General features: G+C 37.4%; 1 protein-coding gene and 1 long non-coding RNA gene across 5 annotated transcripts in view; one reads left to right on the top strand and one right to left on the bottom strand.

Annotated features, from left to right (window-relative positions):
* The window catches only part of gnb1l (guanine nucleotide binding protein (G protein), beta polypeptide 1-like), a 50,090-nt gene extending 30,079 nt beyond the window's left edge, over window positions 1-20,011 (bottom strand). The window contains exons 1-3 of one of the 3 annotated variants that reach the window (XM_055198540.2): window positions 19,876-20,011; window positions 4,233-4,385; window positions 3,946-4,071 (exon numbers count right to left, since the gene is read on the bottom strand). In XM_055198540.2, the coding sequence (XP_055054515.2) occupies window positions 3,946-4,071; window positions 4,233-4,342 (236 nt within the window). In that variant the 5' untranslated portion in view covers window positions 4,343-4,385; window positions 19,876-20,011. Of the gene's footprint in view, window positions 1-3,945; window positions 4,072-4,232; window positions 4,386-19,249; window positions 19,273-19,875 lie in introns of those variants that run through there. The other 2 variants (XM_055198538.2, XM_055198539.2) reach the window with 2 other exon arrangements.
* On the top strand, window positions 446-3,931 carry LOC141358975 (uncharacterized). Of its 2 annotated transcripts, XR_012365569.1 has the most exons (4): window positions 446-836; window positions 1,050-1,098; window positions 1,442-1,500; window positions 1,785-3,931. It is a non-coding gene; the product is annotated as an uncharacterized lncRNA (long non-coding RNA). The 2 variants fall into 2 exon arrangements; XR_012365568.1 differs by having other exon boundaries at window positions 446-1,098.
* Window positions 20,012-20,604: the final 593 nt, after the last annotated feature.

The raw sequence follows: 20,604 nt of genomic DNA, 5'->3' as shown, positions 1-20,604 counted from the left end.
AAGCGATCTGATTGGCTAACGCCTGCGTTGGTGTTTGAAAAGTTGAAAAACTTCTGCCGCAGTGACGAGACTCTGATGGATCCACAATTCAGTTTGGCAACGCATGACGTCATCCATTTAAAGTAAATGAGAAGCGTTAACGCTGACGACCCGTGTGAATGTACCATTACACATGCATTTTCTTTTACAGCTGTTTACTTTCTCTTAAAACCTAAATGGTTGTGTTTATGAGGATAATTGCAAAGACGGGAATGTGAATTTAAGGCCAATAAAGCGCCAAAAATGCTCACAAGCTCAATAAGAAATAGATGCACCTTGCACCCACACTCAAAAAAATGATTCCTGGCAATATTTACTTTTAAGTATTTGGATCATTTAAATTTTATTTAAATACTCGTTTTTTAAAATATATGTAATCCGATTTATTAGAATATATATATAAATCTGTTCAATGTAAAATCTATTAGATTTAATCAGTTAAAATGTATGAATATGAATTAAATAAAGCTAGACGTGAAACAAACCGGATAAATTCTATGAGATTGATTTACATACAAGTGTCAGGAAACTGACTTTAGTAGAAGCGGAAATGACGCCTTCCAGTCAGGAGGTGGCGCCAAAATCAAAAACAAACGCTACAGCACATGGACTTCGCCATTTTGTATTGGACTGGATCGTCATCTCACTAGTCTACGATCGCCAAATTGTAGGTGAGTAAAGTTAACAAGTTTGATGTGATTATCTTAAATATAATTGTCTGTTGTTTAATTACATGTGTGACGCGTTGCATGTTTCAGAGTAAAATACACCTCAATACACAGACGGTCTGTCTGAATGTAAGTTACCATGTCAGTGACTGTTGCTTTTATTGGTTATATTTTGTGGTTTAATGTTTGAAACCTAAGAAATAAATCAAGTCATAGGCTACTGTAGGCTAATCAGAATAAAATTATCATATAATCTCTGTGACTTTATTAACAAAAGAATGTTACAATTATACTATGTTGTTGAGTGCATTGTGTGTGTCTAACTAAAACTTTTTTTTACAGATACAGCATCATTTCATCGTCTATATGGTGGGACAACCTGCTAGACAGGGTATACTACTAATAAATTGATTTCTGTGATGCAAAGCTGGATTTTCATCATTCCAGTGTCAAATGATCATTTAGAAATCATTTTAATATGATGATTTATTGTCAATATTGGAAACAGGTGTTTTTTTTCAAATAAATGCAGGCATGATAAGCATAAGAGACTTCTTTCCAAACATTTCACCGGTAGTGTAAACACATGCTGGGACACAATATTTCTGAAACAGAAAAATACATACTCTTCGTCTGACAAAATCTTTATCTGTCTCTATAAAAACTATTATCTACATAAAAAAATTGTTAAAGAAAATCATTAAATCATGTGGGTTTTCTTTGTCTTGTTCTAGTTGAAGACATCTGTACCTACCTCAAAGAAGGCATGGAGAGACACATTAAAGAATATGTAGTAAGTGTATGCCAACCTACTCTATTTTTATATCTATCTATTTATATGTATGTGTATGTGTGTGTATATAAATATCTTATGGATAACTAGATGTTTAAACAAGGTGATTATCTGTTTTCAGGTCTTTTGATGGTTTTGTGACTATATGTTCTATTATTTTACACGTTTGAATCAGTCTACATATTTTAAATATCAGAGTTTGTAAAACAATTTGCCTGCACATATTTGAAAATTTCACTGTGTGACTGCTATTGGGACTGATTTTTTTTGTTGTTCTTCTCCAGAATTGTGAAATTGGTGAGTTGGGGATTGAACAGACAGTGGAAGTTTGGCAAAACCTACTTGGTGTCACACATTGGTGTGAAATTGTTTTTTGGACTTTAACACTTAAACTGAACTACCTGAAGAACCTCAAGTGCACCTTTCAAAAATCCTAATGGAACTGGACTTGATACAACCAAGCAATCACTGAAAGATGCTTCAGTGAATACCTGACAGACACGCTGATGCATCCCCCTCAAAGTGGGTACATTTTTGTACATTTATAAGTGACGTTTTTAACATTAAAGGAATATTGCACTTTCATTAAACAAAAATCCTGATAATTTACTGTCTGTCATCCAAGATGTTTGTCTTTTTTTGTTCAGTCGAGAAGAAATTAAGTTTTTTTTGAGAAAAACATTCCAGGATTTTTCTTAATTTTAATAGACCTTATTGGACCTCAACAGTTTAGTTTCAATGCAGTTTAAAATTGCAGTTTCAAAGCAGCTTTAAAGGGCTCTAAACGATCCCAACCGAGGCATCATTAGGCAGATTATCATTTTTGGCAAGAACTTTTAAAACACAACTTCTTGTCTTGCATTATCCATGTGACACACAGTGCGACATTGCGTACTATGTAATAACGTTGAAGGGTTACACATCAAAAATGTGACACGCACATTTGTGGAACATTTTAAATAATAAATAGACCCAAAGACATTAATTAGTATCATTTCGCATACAACAACATCTGAACGCTCCTCTTTCTCCTCACTTGTAAACACTAGAGCGGTAGTTTAAATTATGTCATGCTAGCGTGTCACACAGCTAGTGCAAAACGTTGTGATTTAAAAGTCCTCTTTTATTTTTATTTTTGAAAATGACAATCGTTTAGCTAGATATTATGCCTTATTTGGGATAATTTAGAGCCCTTTTAAATCTGCATTGAAACTGTAAACTTGAGGTCGAATGAAGTCGTAAGTTGAGAAAAATCCTGGAATGTTTAACTCAAACTTTATTTCTTCTTGACTGAACAAGGTAAAACATAAACATATGGGGTTAGAAAATTATCGGGATTTTTTGTTTTATTAAATTGGATATTCCTTTAACAATTTTGAAAGTTGAAAAGTTTTTAAAAATGTAATTGATGTATATCTAACATGTAATTAAAGATGCATGAAAATTGTTAATGGCACACAGCCACTCAAAACACTAAGCCATGTGCCATTTTTTACATTCTAAATTATTATTACATCATGTCACAGATTTCTGAAAATGTTAAAGTAATGTTGTTGTCCCTGATTTATGTCTAGCTCGAGTTTTACAGGGTTTTTTGTATTTCTGCAGCCTGTTAAAATGTTTGCTCTTATTTGTGGATTGAGGTTGATTTTGGCTGAAATGTCTGAAACACACGTTTTTATTATTTTTGCACACAATACGAGGTGTATAAGCCATGGCTATCATGCTAGTTGTTAGCTGCTCTTTTTTGCTGCCTTATGAGTAATGCCTTGAAGTATTAAATAAATTGATAAAATGTAAAACCAAGTGGTCTGGCTATTCTTTTTTTTGTGTTTTTTTGTTATAGCATATTGTGATTTAGGAGGGTGAATGGGGGAGGAATATATAAATGTATAAATGGTTTATTAGTAAGATACCTAAATGTAATGCATTTTAAGTGAATTGGGTTTATTAATAAAGAATACATAATCCATTTTTTTAATGCATTTAAAACACATTGGATTAAGTAAAATTATTACATAAATTTTATTGGTTTCATTTACATATATCTAAAAAGTATGTATCATATAAAGTTTATTTGTTTATTTTAGATTAAAAGTATGTAATCCAAATGGATGGAAATGTTACATGTAATCAAAATACATAAATCTTATGAATTAGGCCTAAATATTTTTTTGAGTGCACCCCATTCCTGCTATTACTTAAATGTAAAAAGACTAAATACTTCACTCTTCGGCTTTTGTATTGCACTCATTTTTTTAATACTGCATACAAGTTTCGTAATGGAGGTGGTATTCAAATTGATCTAAAAGAGTGATGGTTATGGGATGGTTGCAGGTCAGATTCGATCCTATACCTCCTAGTCCACCTCCACAGCTTCCCTCGAAGATTTTCCAATAAATGAATGCAAAAAGGCACATGCACAGGAAGCAGGACAAAATGTACCTGATGAGAGTACTGCTGTCTTTAAAAGCCTGGAGCCAGATTACGGAGTTGCCAGCATGGCTTTCTAAAACACGCACTGGTCTTCTGGTGGTCAGATTCCACACATGGATTGCTCCTTTACCAGACCTGAAGCACAAAGACATAACCAATACGATAAAAATCAATTCAATAGAAAGCCAGTCATTATGGCTGGTTAATGGTTAGAAAGTCGAGCTTGGAAGGTTGCCGGTTTGAGTCTCACAGCAGTAAGGTAGTGACTGTGATTGCCATTAATTGTAAACACTTACCCAGAGTACAACAGCGGAGGTCCTTGTACATCACAGCAGAAGTGCAGGGTGTTCACTGCAGCCCCTGAACCCCTCAGGATGTACAGAGGGTCCGGAGGAGGCCGAGCCATCGCCACGGTAACACCTCAGTGAGCTACATCAACAGTCCGTATTCTAGAGACAACAACAAATCACTTAAAGATGAATGCACCAACTCTGTCAAATCAGATATCGTAGATGGAACTGTTAAATCTCGAACTAAAAATTTTGATGTACAAAATATAGATAACGCTTTAGTACTTAAAACAGGCCCTGATAAAGCATTCACCCTTTTAAAATGAAAAAAGCACTGATAATGTCTGCATTATATAATCTACCTTTGAGAGAACAAATGAGGAGTTCAGATGCAAAACCCACTAACTGCTGCATCTGACATGTTTTCTTGTAAATGACCATTTTTTTACCAGGCTCTAATGTTTAGGTTCAGTCATTTCACTTTAATGGTAATGAACAGGTAATTAGCCAGTGATTTAATTCCCATATTTTTACAATATTACTTTAGGCATTTAAAGCGACACCATGTAATTTTTCAACCTTCATAATACATTTTCAAGACCCTTGTGATAGTACATCGACTTTAAATAGGTTGAATGACATGTCTACCATAGCCTGACGGGGTCTGTATCTTTTTTACTCGTACTTTAAAACTTAGGGTTTCTGGTAGTAACCGAGCGTTTCTCTCTTCTCTCTTCTTCATTTGCTGCGTACCGCTGTCACTCACATGACGTATTACAAAGCGGCAGACCTAAACACGGTTTACTTGGATTTGGAGCGACAATTTTCACATAAAAGAGAGGAAATACGAGCGCCATTGCGGAAAATCCTGGTGGCGAGGGAGAGAGGGACTATGCAACAATATTTGTTTGGAAAAAGGCAAGGAAATACTTCTGGTCATTTCTCAATTGGAAAACTGCAGCCTCAGGAGGTCATATATGCAGGCTGCATATGTCATGAAGCCTGGTTTATTAAGGTAAACTGAGCATTACATACGCAAGTCATAAGCATACTGCAACAATTTACGATTAACTAAGTATAACAGTCAACTTTATAAATGTTAATATTCTGAACAGTCTTGATGACGTATGCAGCTTAGAAATACGACATCCGGAGGCTGCAACCTTCAGATTGAGAAATGGCTTCTGCCACGACGAGTTCCTCATCAGAAAGTTGTAACATGACTGCGTTTCTCCCTGATGCCTCAAAATGTTGATCGTTTAGCATTTTAAAGGTTTAGTTTTTAGTTAAGTTTTAAGTAGGGCTGGGTATTGTTAGGAATTTCACAATTCGATTCAATTTCGATTCTTGAAGCTTCGATTCAATTCGATTCGATTCAATTCAATATTGATTTACTTGCTTCGATATCGATTCAATAATAAGTAAATACACAAGCAATTAAGTACCTGAGTATATTTTTAAATAATGTGTGTAGTATTACTAATGTTTGATCACGTTGATGGTGAAGGCTTGAAAGAAGTGCTGCTGTTTGCCATCTTTGATCTTTCTGTTTTGATAAAGCGCGTCTTGTACAACGCTGAACGCTCTCACTAGAGTGTTGCCCACAGCGGCGGCACTTGCCGGGGGGGCTGAATCGATTCATAGGATTTGATGAATCGATATTGAATTGAGAAACAAATAATTGCAATGCATTAATGAATCGATATTTTTACCCAGCCCTAGTTTTAAGGTTGGCCAGTTCTTTTCCTTTGCGACAGTGCTGCAGCCTTGTGGCCTCTAGGTGCGCTAGGCGTGAAAAATACATGTCTAGCACCCCCTAGTGGCCAAAAAGTTCCGCGGTGTGCCTTTATTGGTATTTAACAAATTTGACTGTGCAGCTGCAAAACCATCGAAGTACACATGTAGAAACTCAAATCGCCTTATTCAGTCCTCCGCCATGTTGGTTTCAGACGGATGGACATCCGGAGCGTGCGCTTTAAACCTACCATATTGTTTTGTATTAGGATGCTGGTCATTCGGCCATCAAAACACAGAAAATACATAGTTTTACAAATTTCCACATTACAAAGAACCTCAGAAAATGTGGTTAAAATTAGAAGGGACATATGACTTAATTTTAGATGAGAATACCGCATCGTTTATTTAAAATATCTGTTTTGGATATTAGCCTGTTGGCTAATCGCTAATTTCTCGTGTTGTAAGCATGTTTACTTTTCTTTAAAACACCAATATAGTGCAACAACACAACAACTAGGTATATATCTCCAGTTTGTATAGAACATAAGAGTATGTCCCATGTATTTTCTCTGTTATGTTTTTTCAAGACATGAACAATGACTTAATAACATGCAATTGATTTGATACATAGCTATTTACATAATGTTATAAGTATTGTTAGAAGTAAAATCCCATATGAACTCCAAAGTTGGATACAAATGTTATTTAGTTTGAAATAAATCAATATAAACAAATGCTACTATTGATATCAGTATGGTAATGCAAGTTAATTAAAGATCAGAAACTAAATGTCGTCATTATAATTAGGGATGCACCTATAATAGGCAGATAAAAGCATTTTCCCCACCATCGAACAATTGTTTAAAAACAGCCGATGATCCTGGCCATCAAAAGGAGCAGAAAAACGCATACAAACTTTGGCCAGGATGACCAGGGCACAATGACCACGTTTACATGCACCCTCATAATGCGATTATAATGGGATTTTGACCATATTGCGATTGAACTACACCTCGTGTAAACACAATACTTTGATAAAAATAATGCAATAGGCTTTATGTCCCATGTATTTTCTCTGTTATGTTTTTTCAAGACATGAACAATGACTTAATAACATGCAATTGATTTGATACATAGCTATTTACATAATGTTATAAGTATTGTTAGAAGTAAAATCCCATATGAACTCCAAAGTTGGATACAAATGTTATTTAGTTTGAAATTAATCAATATAAACAAATGCTACTATTGATATCAGTATGGTAATGCAAGTTAATTAAAGATCAGAAACTAAATGTCGTCATTATAATTAGGGATGCACCTATAATCGGCAGATAAAAGCATTTTCCCCACCATCGAACGATTGTTTAAAAATAGCCGATGATCCTGGCCATCAAAAGGAGCAGAAAAACGCATACAAACTTTGTGAATACATTAAATTAGGGCACAATGACCATGTTTACATGCACCCTCATAATGCGATTATAATGGGATTTTGACCATATTGCGATTGAACTACACCTCGTGTAAACACAATACTTTGATAAAAATAATGCAATAGGCTTTATGCCCAGCTGCACTACTTCCTGAACTTCAGCCAGCTCCTTGTTTCCTGTCTGCCTTTATTGGACAAATTGATTAATCCAGGTGTGTCTGATTATTGTTGTTGTGACTACTGAGGTCAGGCACACCTGGATTAATCAGTTTGTCCAATAATGGCAGACAGGAAACAAGGAGCTGGCTGAAGTTCAGGAAGTAGTGCAGCTGGGCATAAAGCCTATTGAGCTCATAATTGCATCAAACATAATAATATTAAAACCAGTGGTGTACGCCAATTTAATTGCAGTATTAACTCTTTCGCCTCCATTGACGAGATATCTCGTCAATTAAGAGAAAACGCTTCCCCGCCAATGACGAGATTTTCCGTCTTTCCGCAATACCACCGCTATTATCCACCAGGTGGCGCACTTCCTACAACCCGGAAGTAGCGCCTCACGTGAAAGAGAAAGAACTCCGTGTATGTTTAAAGATCGCTCTGCATCTGATCTCTATCAAAAGTCCTTCACAAAAATTTTTATATAGCGCTTATCTCAGCTTTTTGCTCAAAATTGGGTGTTTTTGAAGAAACCTACCCATGTTTGAGAGGTGATTACAAGAGAACTAATGAAGGTAGGATGAAACGTTTTTTTTTGTTTGAAAGCAGAGGGTCTGTTCTTTCATCTGATATATTGTTTGTTTAAATATTTATAGAAGAACATTTTCTGGAAGGCATTGAACTTTTGTGAAAATCATGAGAAATGCTGGCGCTGGCTGGCAACTTTTTTTAAAAACGCTGGCGGGGAAAGAGTTAAAGTGCACCTATTTCATTGCTAAAAAAAACAAAATTTTGTGTATTTGGTATAATACAATGTGTTTATGGGTTCAAAAAACACATTATTTTCCACATACTACCTACATTTTTGTAGCTCTAGATATCCTGCCTTACTCAAATGCAATGATTTTGTATAAAACTCAATTTAAAAAGCGCTGTGTCCCTAATTGGCCAGCTAATCTGTACGTTGTGATTGGCCTGAATACCTCTGACGTCAGCCGAAAATGTGATGCTCCTTAAAATGTTTGAAAGACTTGGTCACAATGTAATGCTAACAGGAGTTAACTTACAGGCTGTGGGTCCAAGCGGGATGAATGATGAAATGTCGGTCAACAGGTCCAGGAAGTAAATTGTTGCCTACTATGCGTGTGTTTGTTGTAGTCCAAGAAAAGAGATTTACGTTGGAAACAATAATTTGCGTCATCGTTTACCTTTGGGGTTCGTACCTTTTGCATATCGTTAACATGTACTAATACACACCTAAGGAAATGTAAAACCGTGAATCAGACAATAGAAAAACACTTCAATTGCACTGACTGAAGTGCACATGTGTTTTAGTCACGCACCTTAAGTGCAAACTCATTGTAAACTTGACATTAGGAAGTTTTCCCTAAACTCTGTCAACACGACTCACTGTCAGTGAGCAGTCTGCCTTCATCCAGAAACAGCTCAAATAATGCAACAGCAGCCACCATTCGTCCATGAATATCGGTACTATCATCAAATTATTTCAATGACTTTCATGTAATTATTAGAATCTGCTCATATACAATGTAAACACAGATATCTCTTGGTTTATACAATGAAGACCAAAAGCCTTTGGGCATGTGATTATGTATTTTCTCTCTCTTTCTTCCTCTTTGTAAAAGTTCTGACGCAGTATGTCATAAATCAAAGAGGTAAGACAGATTAATTACCGTAAACAGAACGATTCGGTCTTGTTTCATTCTTATCAACAGCTTGCGGAGGTTTTCAAAGCAGAAGCGCGTCTGCCGTAGGGAAAGCCAAAGTAATGCACCAGACCACAAAAGTTCAGAAGGAAATTAGATAATAGGACCTTGTAACAACTCAATCTGTATATGACTTGAAAAATGAAAGAAAAAAATAAGCTGTGGTATTAACCCGACTTTAACATAATTAACTCTTTGAAATCGCTTTTGGATGCACCAAAAACATAAGAGGATTATCCGTTTCCCCAACTTATGAAAGACAGGGAAACATTCAGCAAACTTCAAAAGTCACAATTAAAGCAATTTTATTAAATGACATACTCAATAACACAAATAACCGGTTTTATCTTGAGTGGTAGCCGATATTACAGATTTTTGATATGAAGCCGCTCGGTTAATGAAGAGCCTTCTGCTCAGTGTCATTTCTGCTCACCTCTGCCCTCGCGCTGAAACCGGAGCCGCAGGTATTTTGGGGGAGCTCATTTCGGAAGGTTAGTGGTTAAATTGTGCATGTTAATCTGTCAAGCGGAGATTCTTCGCTGCCCTACCTTCCTAATTAAGAGTCGAGCCCCCTGCCGCCCCGTACCAACTTCTCACAAAGGAAACAGTCACCAAACGCCCCTCCAGCCTCAAACAGGAGAGAAAAGAGAGATGCTGTAGGATTAGAACCCGTGACTATCAGTCGCCATCAGGCCTGTGTAGGAGCCAGACCCCGTCTACTGCACATATAGGGGATGAAATTAAACCGTTGGGGTTTGGGCGGCTGTCTGAATCAGTATGATTCTGATATAATGGCTTTACCTGTCCCTCTGAAGTAAACCTTGAACTAGACCAGCCAGAACCCCCATAATAATGGGGGAACTATATTTTTTTATATTGGGGTGGCAACTTGAGAAAAATTGCTGTGTGATGGATGGTTTTACTACACATGCAGCCTACTACGTGTCAAGCGACCAGACCATGTTAATAAAACGGTATGGAACATGGAACCGTATTCATTTGTCTATCACGAGGTGAAATGTTATTGAATTAGATTTTTTGCCAGTTGAAACCGTTCTTATTTAGTGTAACACCGACAAAGGAAAAAATGCTCTTCATGTTTTGCAATGTCGACGCTGAAATGATGTTCAGTCCTACCTTGAAATGCTAAGGTTATTGTGTCCCTCTCCCTTTTGGCATAGCTAAAGTCCCCCTGTGGTGAGAATCAAGTCTATGTGGTGTTTTTAATATGCTTTAAGAAAAACCATGTCTAAAATTCTTCATTCAACACAATTGCTGAGTGTTTTCTTCAGTCTCAAAACCATGTCTTGAAATCGCCACCTGCTACGTTTGTTTCCTACGTCACAAACATGCAACCGATCATGTCAACACAGTTGAACGAGTGGATCAGTAATTCAAGCCATAGATATGTATGGATGCATAGCCTGAAACGTTCATTGCACTGCTGCTTCAGATGATTTCAAGAGGATTTCCCTTAATGACAAAAAAACAGGATTTTTATGCTAAGCATTCGTATAATGTGCGTATGCAGTGCCCCCCCAAACCAGTAGGGGGACACCTTTCTCTTAACTTTATGCACAGAACGATTGGCGAGTGACATTACTGTGCCGCGAGAGCAATTCGAAAGCATAACTGTGGGTTCACACCAGATGCAAGTTCAACGATTTGCGCAAGTAGATTACATACAAAGTCAAAGCAAAGACGCGATCATAGGCATCCTCGCGTGGGGCGATGCGAATGACGCGATATGGGCGGCGTGTTTGCCTCAAAACGCGTCTTCGCCCAAGTTAATAATATTTAACTAGAGCGAAAAATTTGCATGTCACGAAGTTAAATCCTGCGAGTAATCTAGAGCGAGTAACGCGATGCCCTGCGTTTGGTGTATGTAGCATAACAAGCATTCTGATTTCACAGTACCTTGATATTATGACAATTGCTCTGTGCAAACGCTGCATACGATTGACAGGCTTATCAACGTGCGTCTTGATATAATAGGTATGGTTTTCTAACAAAGTGAACGTCCGGAGCAGAAAAGACAGAAAAAGCGCATGCCTTCATGATCATATCACTGTATTATTTACTGCCATATGAGCTACAAATTAATGCTTGCAGCAGGCGTCTCGCGCAATGTGTAACTTGTTAACATCAGCGTTGAAAAAAAACTCACGTATGCATTGTAAATCCGAACTTAGCAGCTACGTGTCAGGAACTGCCGAATGCAGCATCTATGTACCATGTCCATATTACAGTACTGTGCAAAAGTCTTACTGTGGGTTCACACCAGACGCGAGTGATTTGGGTGAGTAGATTAAATTCAAAGACGCAACCAGACGCGTCCTCGCGTGGGGCAATGCAAATGATGCGATATGGGCGGCCTGTTTGCCACGAAAACACGCGCTATTCGCCTCTAATGTGTCTTCGCCCAAGTTGAAAATATTCAACTCGAGACAAAAATTCGCATGACGAGGTTTAATCCCGCGAGTAATCTAGTAACGCGATGGCATGCGTTTGGTGTGTACGTAGCATTACTGTGGGTTTACATCAAAAGCGAGTTCAATGATTTGCGGCAGTAGATTACATATAAAGTAAACACAAGACTCAGACGCGATCAGACGAGTCCTCGCGTGGGGTGATGCGAATGACGCGGTATGTGCGGAGCGTTTGCGAATACACGCGCTATTCACCTTAAGTGCGTTTTCGCCCAAGTTGAAAATATTCAACTTGAGCGAAAAATTTGCATGACACGAAGTTAAATCCCGCGAGTAATTTAGAGCGAGGAATGCGATGCCCCGCGTTTGGTGTGTACGTAGCATTAGGCCATCATGTTACCATTAGATTTGTGGTTTTTGCAATTGTATAGTGATCATATATAATTATATCTCAGTCTCTTTAATAGAATACATCCAGAAAATACAGGAAATGTGTATGTAGCATTAAAAACAGTATAAAAGTATAAGATGAAATGTCAAGTATTTAGGGTAAACTCCCCTTCCACTTGAGCAATAGCAGGTAACTGCAGAATCTCTTAAACCTAAATGAAATTAAATCTTAATTTCTTATTCTAATCGAATGACTTCAGGACTTCAGTATCCTCAAAAAAGCTCAAGATGTGTTTCGTGCCAAGAGAGGTCACACTAAATACTGACCGATGCCTGAAGACGACATTTAGTTCTGAAAATGTTTTGTTTTTAATTTTGTGAACATATCTCCTGTATTTTCTGTTTGTATCTTAAAAAAGAGTGAAAAATAAATATGGACAGACATTAAAACTTTGCTAAAACAACAAAGTCGGTGATGGTGGCCTAATGCAGGGTTCACACCAGACGCAGTAGAGGCGGCAAGCGCAAGTGATTTACATATTAAGTCAATCCAAAAATGCGATTAGGCATCCTGCGGGCAGGGAACGCGCAGAAGGTGGGTTATGCGCGAATTGAGCGTTGCCGCGGAAAACGCGCAATTAAAAAATCTGAAATTTGGCAGATTTCCGCGCTGCGTTAACCCATCAGGACTTTGCTGTAATAGTTACATGATTACAGGAAGTGAGCGGAGCCGCAGAAGTCCCTCCCATGATGCAAATTTCCGCATGAATGTCTCGAATGACTAGAATTTCTAGTAAATTAAAATGTTCAAGTGTCCAACTTTTTGCCGCCTCTACCGCGGCTGGTGTGAATGCACCATAAGACTTTTGCACAGTACTGTATATCTGTGGTCCGAGCTGGTGTGACTGAGTAGAGGCGAAAACTAATTTGCATATTCATAGAGTGTACACTTAATGAAACATGAAAGGGTGTAGAGTTACATTTAAGCTATTTTAAAGCATAAAGAAATGATAATTGCAGGAAAATACAATTACAGCCTATAGGGGGGACACAAATCTGTGTGAGATACTTCTGTCTGTTTATGAAGTGTTGGAGCTTGAACATTTTTTAATATTCACCTTTTGTGTTGAACAGGTAAAATGAAGAACTCGTAAATAAAGTCAGAGTTTATTTTTTTGGTAAACCGTTCCTTAAAGCATTCATTGAAAAGCTGGTGGGGCACTCTATTGCACGAGTGTGTGACAGCAAGGTTTTTGTTGGTTTAAAGAGGATTAACATACCCTTATTGTGCAGCTAGCTGCAGCAGGGCTGTTTGACACACAGGTCTGGAAATGCATGTTCTCGTTGTGCAAACACAACGCATCAAAACATTCCTGTACCAATACAGCCCTGTCAGTCACAGATGGAAAAAAATAAGAGATAAGGATGGAGTGGAAAAACAGGCTGTGGAACTAGGCGGAAAAAACACGGTTGCACCGGCGTGGCAACTTTGACAAATTTTATATTGAGCAACATTTTGTTTCGACTTGCAGGCGAAGCGTGACTGAGTGTGTCATGTGCAAAATATCAACATTGAGCTTTAAAACTGATGTTGATCCAAACCTCTTGACGTGTAGCGCAATAGGAGCCAGAAGCAGTATGTTAAATCTCAGTCCCCATTCACTTCCATTGCTCATCATGTAAAGGCCTTCAAGCATCATCCAATTCATTAAAAAAAAAACTTATTCAGAGAAGCAATTTATAATTTAATGATGCATAAATCAAATGGGTCCAAACATTTACACCCCATTCCACCCAATTAAGCACAACAATTAATGTTACTTGATGTGCTTCGAAATGATTCAAAGGATCCACAATGTTCTTCTTAACAAAACAACGCGGCTAAAATTAGGAATTGAATTAGAAAAGGTATTAAATTCCCAGCCAAAGTTAGGAATAAATCAGGAATTCCCATTTCTCCTGATGGAATGATGCTAAAAGAGAGTTTTTCTGTGTAACAGATAAGACAGCTCCAGTAATCTGACTCTAAGACTCGGGATAAAGGCAGTTTGTCTCTTCTTGGGTCGTCTGTCAACACCTGCTTGGTAATTAGGCCTAATTATGAGAGAGAGTTCGCTTCCCCTTCATGTTATTAAATAAGAAGAAGCCACGTCAGCCAGGTATCTCTCAACACGGGCAGAGGGCCGGCGACCTTCAGATCAAACACAGGCTCTTTCTGTGCCCCCTGCGCTGCGACTTATACAAGAGGAGGGGGGAGCACAGTCATTTTAATGTGGGCTTCAAAGATCGGGAGGGGGATAGACAGTCCGCATTCCTCTCAAGCTTTGGAGTCGGTGGATCCGGTGATGGGCAGCCACACACCTCTGCCCAGGCCGCTGTCATATGCTGCCATTCATAAATTAAACCAACTTAGATCTTGGAGATTGTGAGTATATGTAATAATTCCTGACAGGATCCGAAATCAAGTGAACATCATCGGTGAAGTGTTGCATCAGGGGAGAAGAAGGCATGATTGAAAATAGGGACTTATCGGTGTGATTCATATTAAAGGTGCAATGTGTAAAATTTAGAAATGCAATATAATATACATAATTATATTATCAGTGGTGTGTAAAGACCCTATATAATAAACATATGTTTTTATTACCTTAGAATAAGCCATTTTATCTACATAGAGCACTGGTCCTCTTCAGTTGGAAGTCGCTGTTATGATTCTACAGTAGCCATAAACAAACAAACTGTACTATATATCACGTTTTGTCACTACGTTGTCTCAGACAATAACGTGTTTGTACTATGGAGGCTACCATAGCTTCACTATGCTTTTTAAAAAGGACAGGTCCTTTGGACTAAGTCATTGTGCAATTCACAGTCTCACCACCAGTGTTGGGGGTAACGCTTTACAAGTAACGCGCATTATGTAATAATATTCCTTTTTGAAGTAACGAGTAAAGTAACGCGGTACCCATTACACATTAATATTTTAGTTACTTTTTTAAAAAAGTAATGCAAGTTACTTTTCAGTTTAATTAATTCAATTTAAAAATAAAATAATGTACTGAATTAAACTGAACATATTAACGTAGAATTACTCACTCTGTGCGCCTGAGCGGGAACAGTTTAAGTCAGAAACGGAAATGGCAGGCTAGAGCTTGACATTTTTGCGATCATAAAAAAACACCTGCAAGGCCTGAAAGAGATCAAGCCTCAGCCAAGTAAGAAAAAGTAATGCAAAAGTAACTTAAAGTAACTTAAGCATTACTTTCCATGAAAAGCAACTAAGTAACGCAATTAGTTACCTTTTTGGGAAGTAACTTAATATTGTAATGCATTACTTTTACAAGTAACTTTCCCCAACACTGCCCACTATTAGATGTTGCTAAAACTCCCTGATTGCACCTTTAATTTTAAGTTTTTGCAGTAGCCTAGCAATATGCAGAGTAGTGCTGTGTTCAAAATATCGATACGACGATACATCGTCATGGACGCCTGACGATGTGTCATCGAAACAGAACCTTCCGTATCGATTCGGATGCACTTTTTAAAAGTAACGTGACGAATCGCTGTTGATCCGTGATGCATATAGAAAGGACGCATGTGTCCCGTGGAGTACGTAGAGCTAAAGGTAGCGGGGTATACTTTCACTTTGCGTGTCTGTCTTGCTGGCGCACGTGTCTGCATAGCGAGCGCACGTCTCTCTCTCTCTCGCTCTCTCTCTCTTTCTCTCTCTCAGTATGAAAGTGCAGATATCTTAGCCTATACTACTGCAAAGGGCTTTATTAGCCACTCTCTTATAAAACAGTACTAACGCATTTTAGAAGAAACACGACAAAGATTTGCATGTGAAAAGTGTACGTCTGGAGAAGAGATACAGAGCTACTTCAAACTATAGCTGGCACATTAATAATCTGATTTCTGTTACATAGTATTAAGTCTGACTGCATGTTTATAGATATATGTAAGCAATAAGGTACGAGAGGCTGTGCTGTATCGTGAATAAGTAACGGCTGAAGGGCGTTGTTAGGCACGACGCGAAGCGGAGTGCCTGCAACCCCTTCAGCGGTTACTTATTCACGATACAGCACTTGCCTCGAGTACCTTATTGCTTTTATAAAACGGTTACCACACAATATTAAAGTAAAAAAAATATTAGTGCAACTTTCATGAAGTTAAATCAATAAAAGCATTCCTTTCGCTAGAAAAAATAGTCCCTGACTGCGAACAATAACATGAAAGCTCAAATAAAAACAACAAACTGTTCTCAGACTTTGTCTCATTATATGTTTATGTGTTGCTAAGGGTGTTGCTAAGGGCGCAGTGATATTAAATAGAACCGTTGGGTGAAGCGGTCATAGCAGTGTTTTATCATGAATAAAGCACACCTATTGACCAATCAGAATCAAGGATTGGAACTAACCGTTTTATAATCATAGATATAGAATAATGAGAGACAAATATAATGCCAAAGGCACCATCTTTGTAAAACTGCTTAAAAAAAAAACATAAGTACTAACTCTGGGATTTTAAGTATTTCTATGAGTTACCACAGAAGCTAATAAATTAATGGCAAAAACACATTTGTTACAACACTGCTTATTCAATGTACAATAACCAGATGATAATAATAATAATAATAATAATAATAAGGTTACTAAATTCTGAACAAAAATGTAATTTAAAATAGTATCGTATCGGGAAATTGTTGGCGATACACAGCCCTAATGCAGTGATGTGCTACAAAAAACGAACGGACGCTTATCCACTTCGAACACTTTAACAACATCTTAGCAACAACCCAGCATACAAATGCGTGTTCTGCACAAACATTTACTGTACATGTACGCATTTTAGGGGTGTAACGATACATCATGCGATTCTGCTTGCTATGCTTCGGTACATCCAAAAGCCAGATGCCGCTCTCGTGCACAAACTCAATATGCACCGCGGAAGAAGTACCATTACACAGGCAGCCGCAGGAAGTGTATAAACACTGCTGTTCTTCAAACATTTACAGGTATTTTCATGATAAAAAATAATATTTATATTGATTATGTTTGACAAGTGTTGCTTTTTCAAATGCATGTTATAAAACAACTCAAAAATGTGATTTTAGATAGATCAAATAGCCGTAGTACATGAAAGAGTTGTGCACTGCGATTCAGAATCGATATCTGACAGGTATTATACTGAATATCGTGAAATATCGTTACAGCCCTATTTGGCAGACACTTTTATTTAAAGCAACTTACAGTGCACTGAAACTATACATTCGGAATTGCCCCCAAAAATAGCCTAAATTAATTTTTCATAACGAAAATGACATGTAAACTGCCTCCAAAATCGCATACTGGGGGCTCACGGGATAGTAAAGGGTCCATCGAATCAACACTTCAGTATCATTTGGGTACTTTTCGATTACTGTTTTTGGAATATTATGAATTCGGACATACTACTCGCCTCGCCTACTGATTTTTACGCAGTCTTATATGTAAAACAAAGTTTGACAAACAGTAAAATGATGAATTGGGTCGTGCAATATACCCGAATTTTTAAAATATCGCAATTGTGCATATGGCAATATAGGCGTATAGTCAAAGTTTAGCAAACACACAAATTAGTGGTTGTGTGCTCTGATGTGTGGAAGATGATCAATGATCAGAAAGAATGTGAAACACGTATGTTATATGATTTTCAGTATTTAAACATATTTTAGTTTATTGCATATTGTATATCGCATCATTAAGCAAGTTATCACATATTGCATTTTTCTTTAAAATCGTGCATCCCTATCATTATTAACCTTTTTTTAAATGTGATGTTATATTGTGTTACACAAAACATTGGGGCATGCAGCATAGTCTCATTCAAACATTACAGTGAGGTCCGCAATACATAGACTTGTAAATAGTTTTCAAGTACTTGAAGGGAATATTTTTACAAATTATGCATAACAAATGTTTATTTAGTTTTAGTTTTGACTAATTTTCTATTTTTCTCTGATCGTGTTATATCAGCCACATTACTTTCTTAATATCAGCCATTAAAAGCCAATGTCGGTCAACTACTAGTGTTCATTGGGCATCAAATCTACAACCTTTTGCACTGCAAAACACACAATGCTCCCCCTACTAAGCTTACCAGACTTGCATTACTCCCACGTTTTTAAATGTTTGAAAGCTATCAAAATGTTTCCCGATACAACATCAATGAATTGTAATTAAAAGACCAAAGGGCCGCTGCGGATAGGGAGCAGATTAATTTTGAAGGCCATAGGGTGGCGCAACAGCCGGCACTCCCAGCTTTTAATGATTTTATACTCTGGCTTCAAGTCATTCTTTTCTTTCTTCTTATCTCCTCTGCCTCCCTGCCGGTTACTTCACTGACATTTCAATCTCACTGAATGCAGCATTCACAAATGTATTAGTCAGCGTTTCTGTCTCCATTATACGCACGACCCCCAACACCAAAAAGAGCCAAATTCTCCCGGTGGAGGAAGCAAATGTGGCAAACGGACCTTCACGTCCATTCTAAAGCAGACTTAAACAAACATCTGAGGAAGTATGGGGTACATACGCCCTTTATTGTGCTGCCGTGCATTGGTAGGGGAACAGGAGGGAAGGGGGGGTGTATTTAGACTGGAAAAACAGCTCTGTGGAAGATAGAGAGCTAAAGTCAGACACAAGTGCTTCCACACCCACTGTCAGCCTGTCGCTCTGACTGACGGACCTGAGCGACAGCTGCATTGTTTCTGGCCATGGCGTGAATGCCACGCTAGGGCTGACATAGATAAGGATTGAATGCATTGCTGCTTTAGTGTGTGTGTGAGGGCAGGGATGGTGGCCACTTTGTCACTGCTTCCTGACTTAAGGGGGTTTAGTGCCGATTACTAAAGAGACCAACAGGTAACGCTCATTTATCTGCGAGCATTATCACCTGTTAACCTGCAGTTGTGAATTGGGTGATACGGGATTACTAGACAGATAAAGACGGTTTCATGTCCACTCCTTCATTTGCACCTACAGTTGTCACAAAAAGAATTTCAAGGTACATTTCCACACAATACACAAATTGCATTGCTTTAGATAATAAAGTGTCAAGTCAAATGGCAAACAAATGATGCTTGTTCTTGAATTAGTGATTTATCACCTTTCACACAGATGTCCTAGGACTCCTAGCAGAGTGACCCAGTCTGTAAAAAGTCTGCTAAAGTCTTTATTTGTGATTTACTGTTGGCTAAAATATGACTTAGTAAGGTCATGTCAAAGACTGAAATAAATGAGCAATATCAAACTTTGATGCTTCAAATATCATAATTAATTAAGAATATAATATAATACAATGGTATTCACAGCACCTAAGCATGCATGAACAAACCAATGCAGAGGTTTACCACCGTATTTTAAGAAATAATAATGGTAAAGATTACCAGTATTACTGTAAATCAACTTTAAAGATTTGTGGCTCAACTATCCTAAGCATTCAAACCAGCCAAAATACGTCGTTCGTTTCCGTTCTGTCTCTAGACATGATTCATGATTGCAATAGATCAGTGATGTGTTGACAGGTGAGATAAACTCTCAACAACTTCAGCACAGTAGTGATAAACACTAAGTTACACACAAACACCGTGCACACATTATCACGTGAATATAACGGCTAAAGAAAAACATCAAATAGGGCGCATAAAAACATATAACTGTTCGAGAATATGAGATACAAAAGTTAAAAAGCTTAAATGAAACAACTCTGTGTGCTAAATGAATGTGAAGTACCTGCATGGACGGCAATGCGCTGCAGAGGGATGAAATCAAAGCACGCGACAGTGAACTTGTAAGGACCCCGTTCCGGAGTAAAGGTGTCCTTTGCGCTGCCTGATCTTAAACTACATTTTAAAATCATTTATTATCTTACATTTACCAAAAATGTATTATTTTTAATCGTTTTCTCTCAAGTTCACAGTGGTTATTCCGTCAGTTACGTTCTTTCTTTCTTTTGCAGTATGCAAATACATAACAGATTAACCTCAATGAACTGTGAAATGTGATGACAGTATGACAAATTACCACAGTTATTATATTAACCGTAGTTAAACATGGCCAATTTCACACAGTAAACGTAACTGTCAATGTGTAGTAAAAAAATACATGATTAATTTTCTAAAGTTAAGATTTCAATTTAAATCTAAACGTACAGTATATTTTGTGTAACAAGGCACCATTTATTTTCAGGGGTCTCTTCAATCTCCTTAAAATATTTTAAGTAGTCCTTTTTCCAAATGTTAAATGTCTAATATGATGTCATATAATTGAATGCATCATTATAAAATAAACAGTTAGATTAGGGCTGTCAAAAGATTAATCGTGATTAATCGCATACAAAATAAAAGCTTTTTTTTTGCATAATATATATGTGTCTGCACTGTGTGTAATTATTTTGTAGGCCTATATATAAACACACACTCATGTAAGCTATATTTAAATGTATATAAAAAAATTATATAC

Source organism: Misgurnus anguillicaudatus, chromosome 22 (assembly GCF_027580225.2).
Source record: "Misgurnus anguillicaudatus chromosome 22, ASM2758022v2, whole genome shotgun sequence".
NCBI classification, from domain to species: Eukaryota; Metazoa; Chordata; class Actinopteri; order Cypriniformes; family Cobitidae; genus Misgurnus; species Misgurnus anguillicaudatus.
The sequence above is the reverse complement of the archived record's forward strand: the minus strand, read 5'-3'. Positions and strand labels throughout refer to the sequence as shown.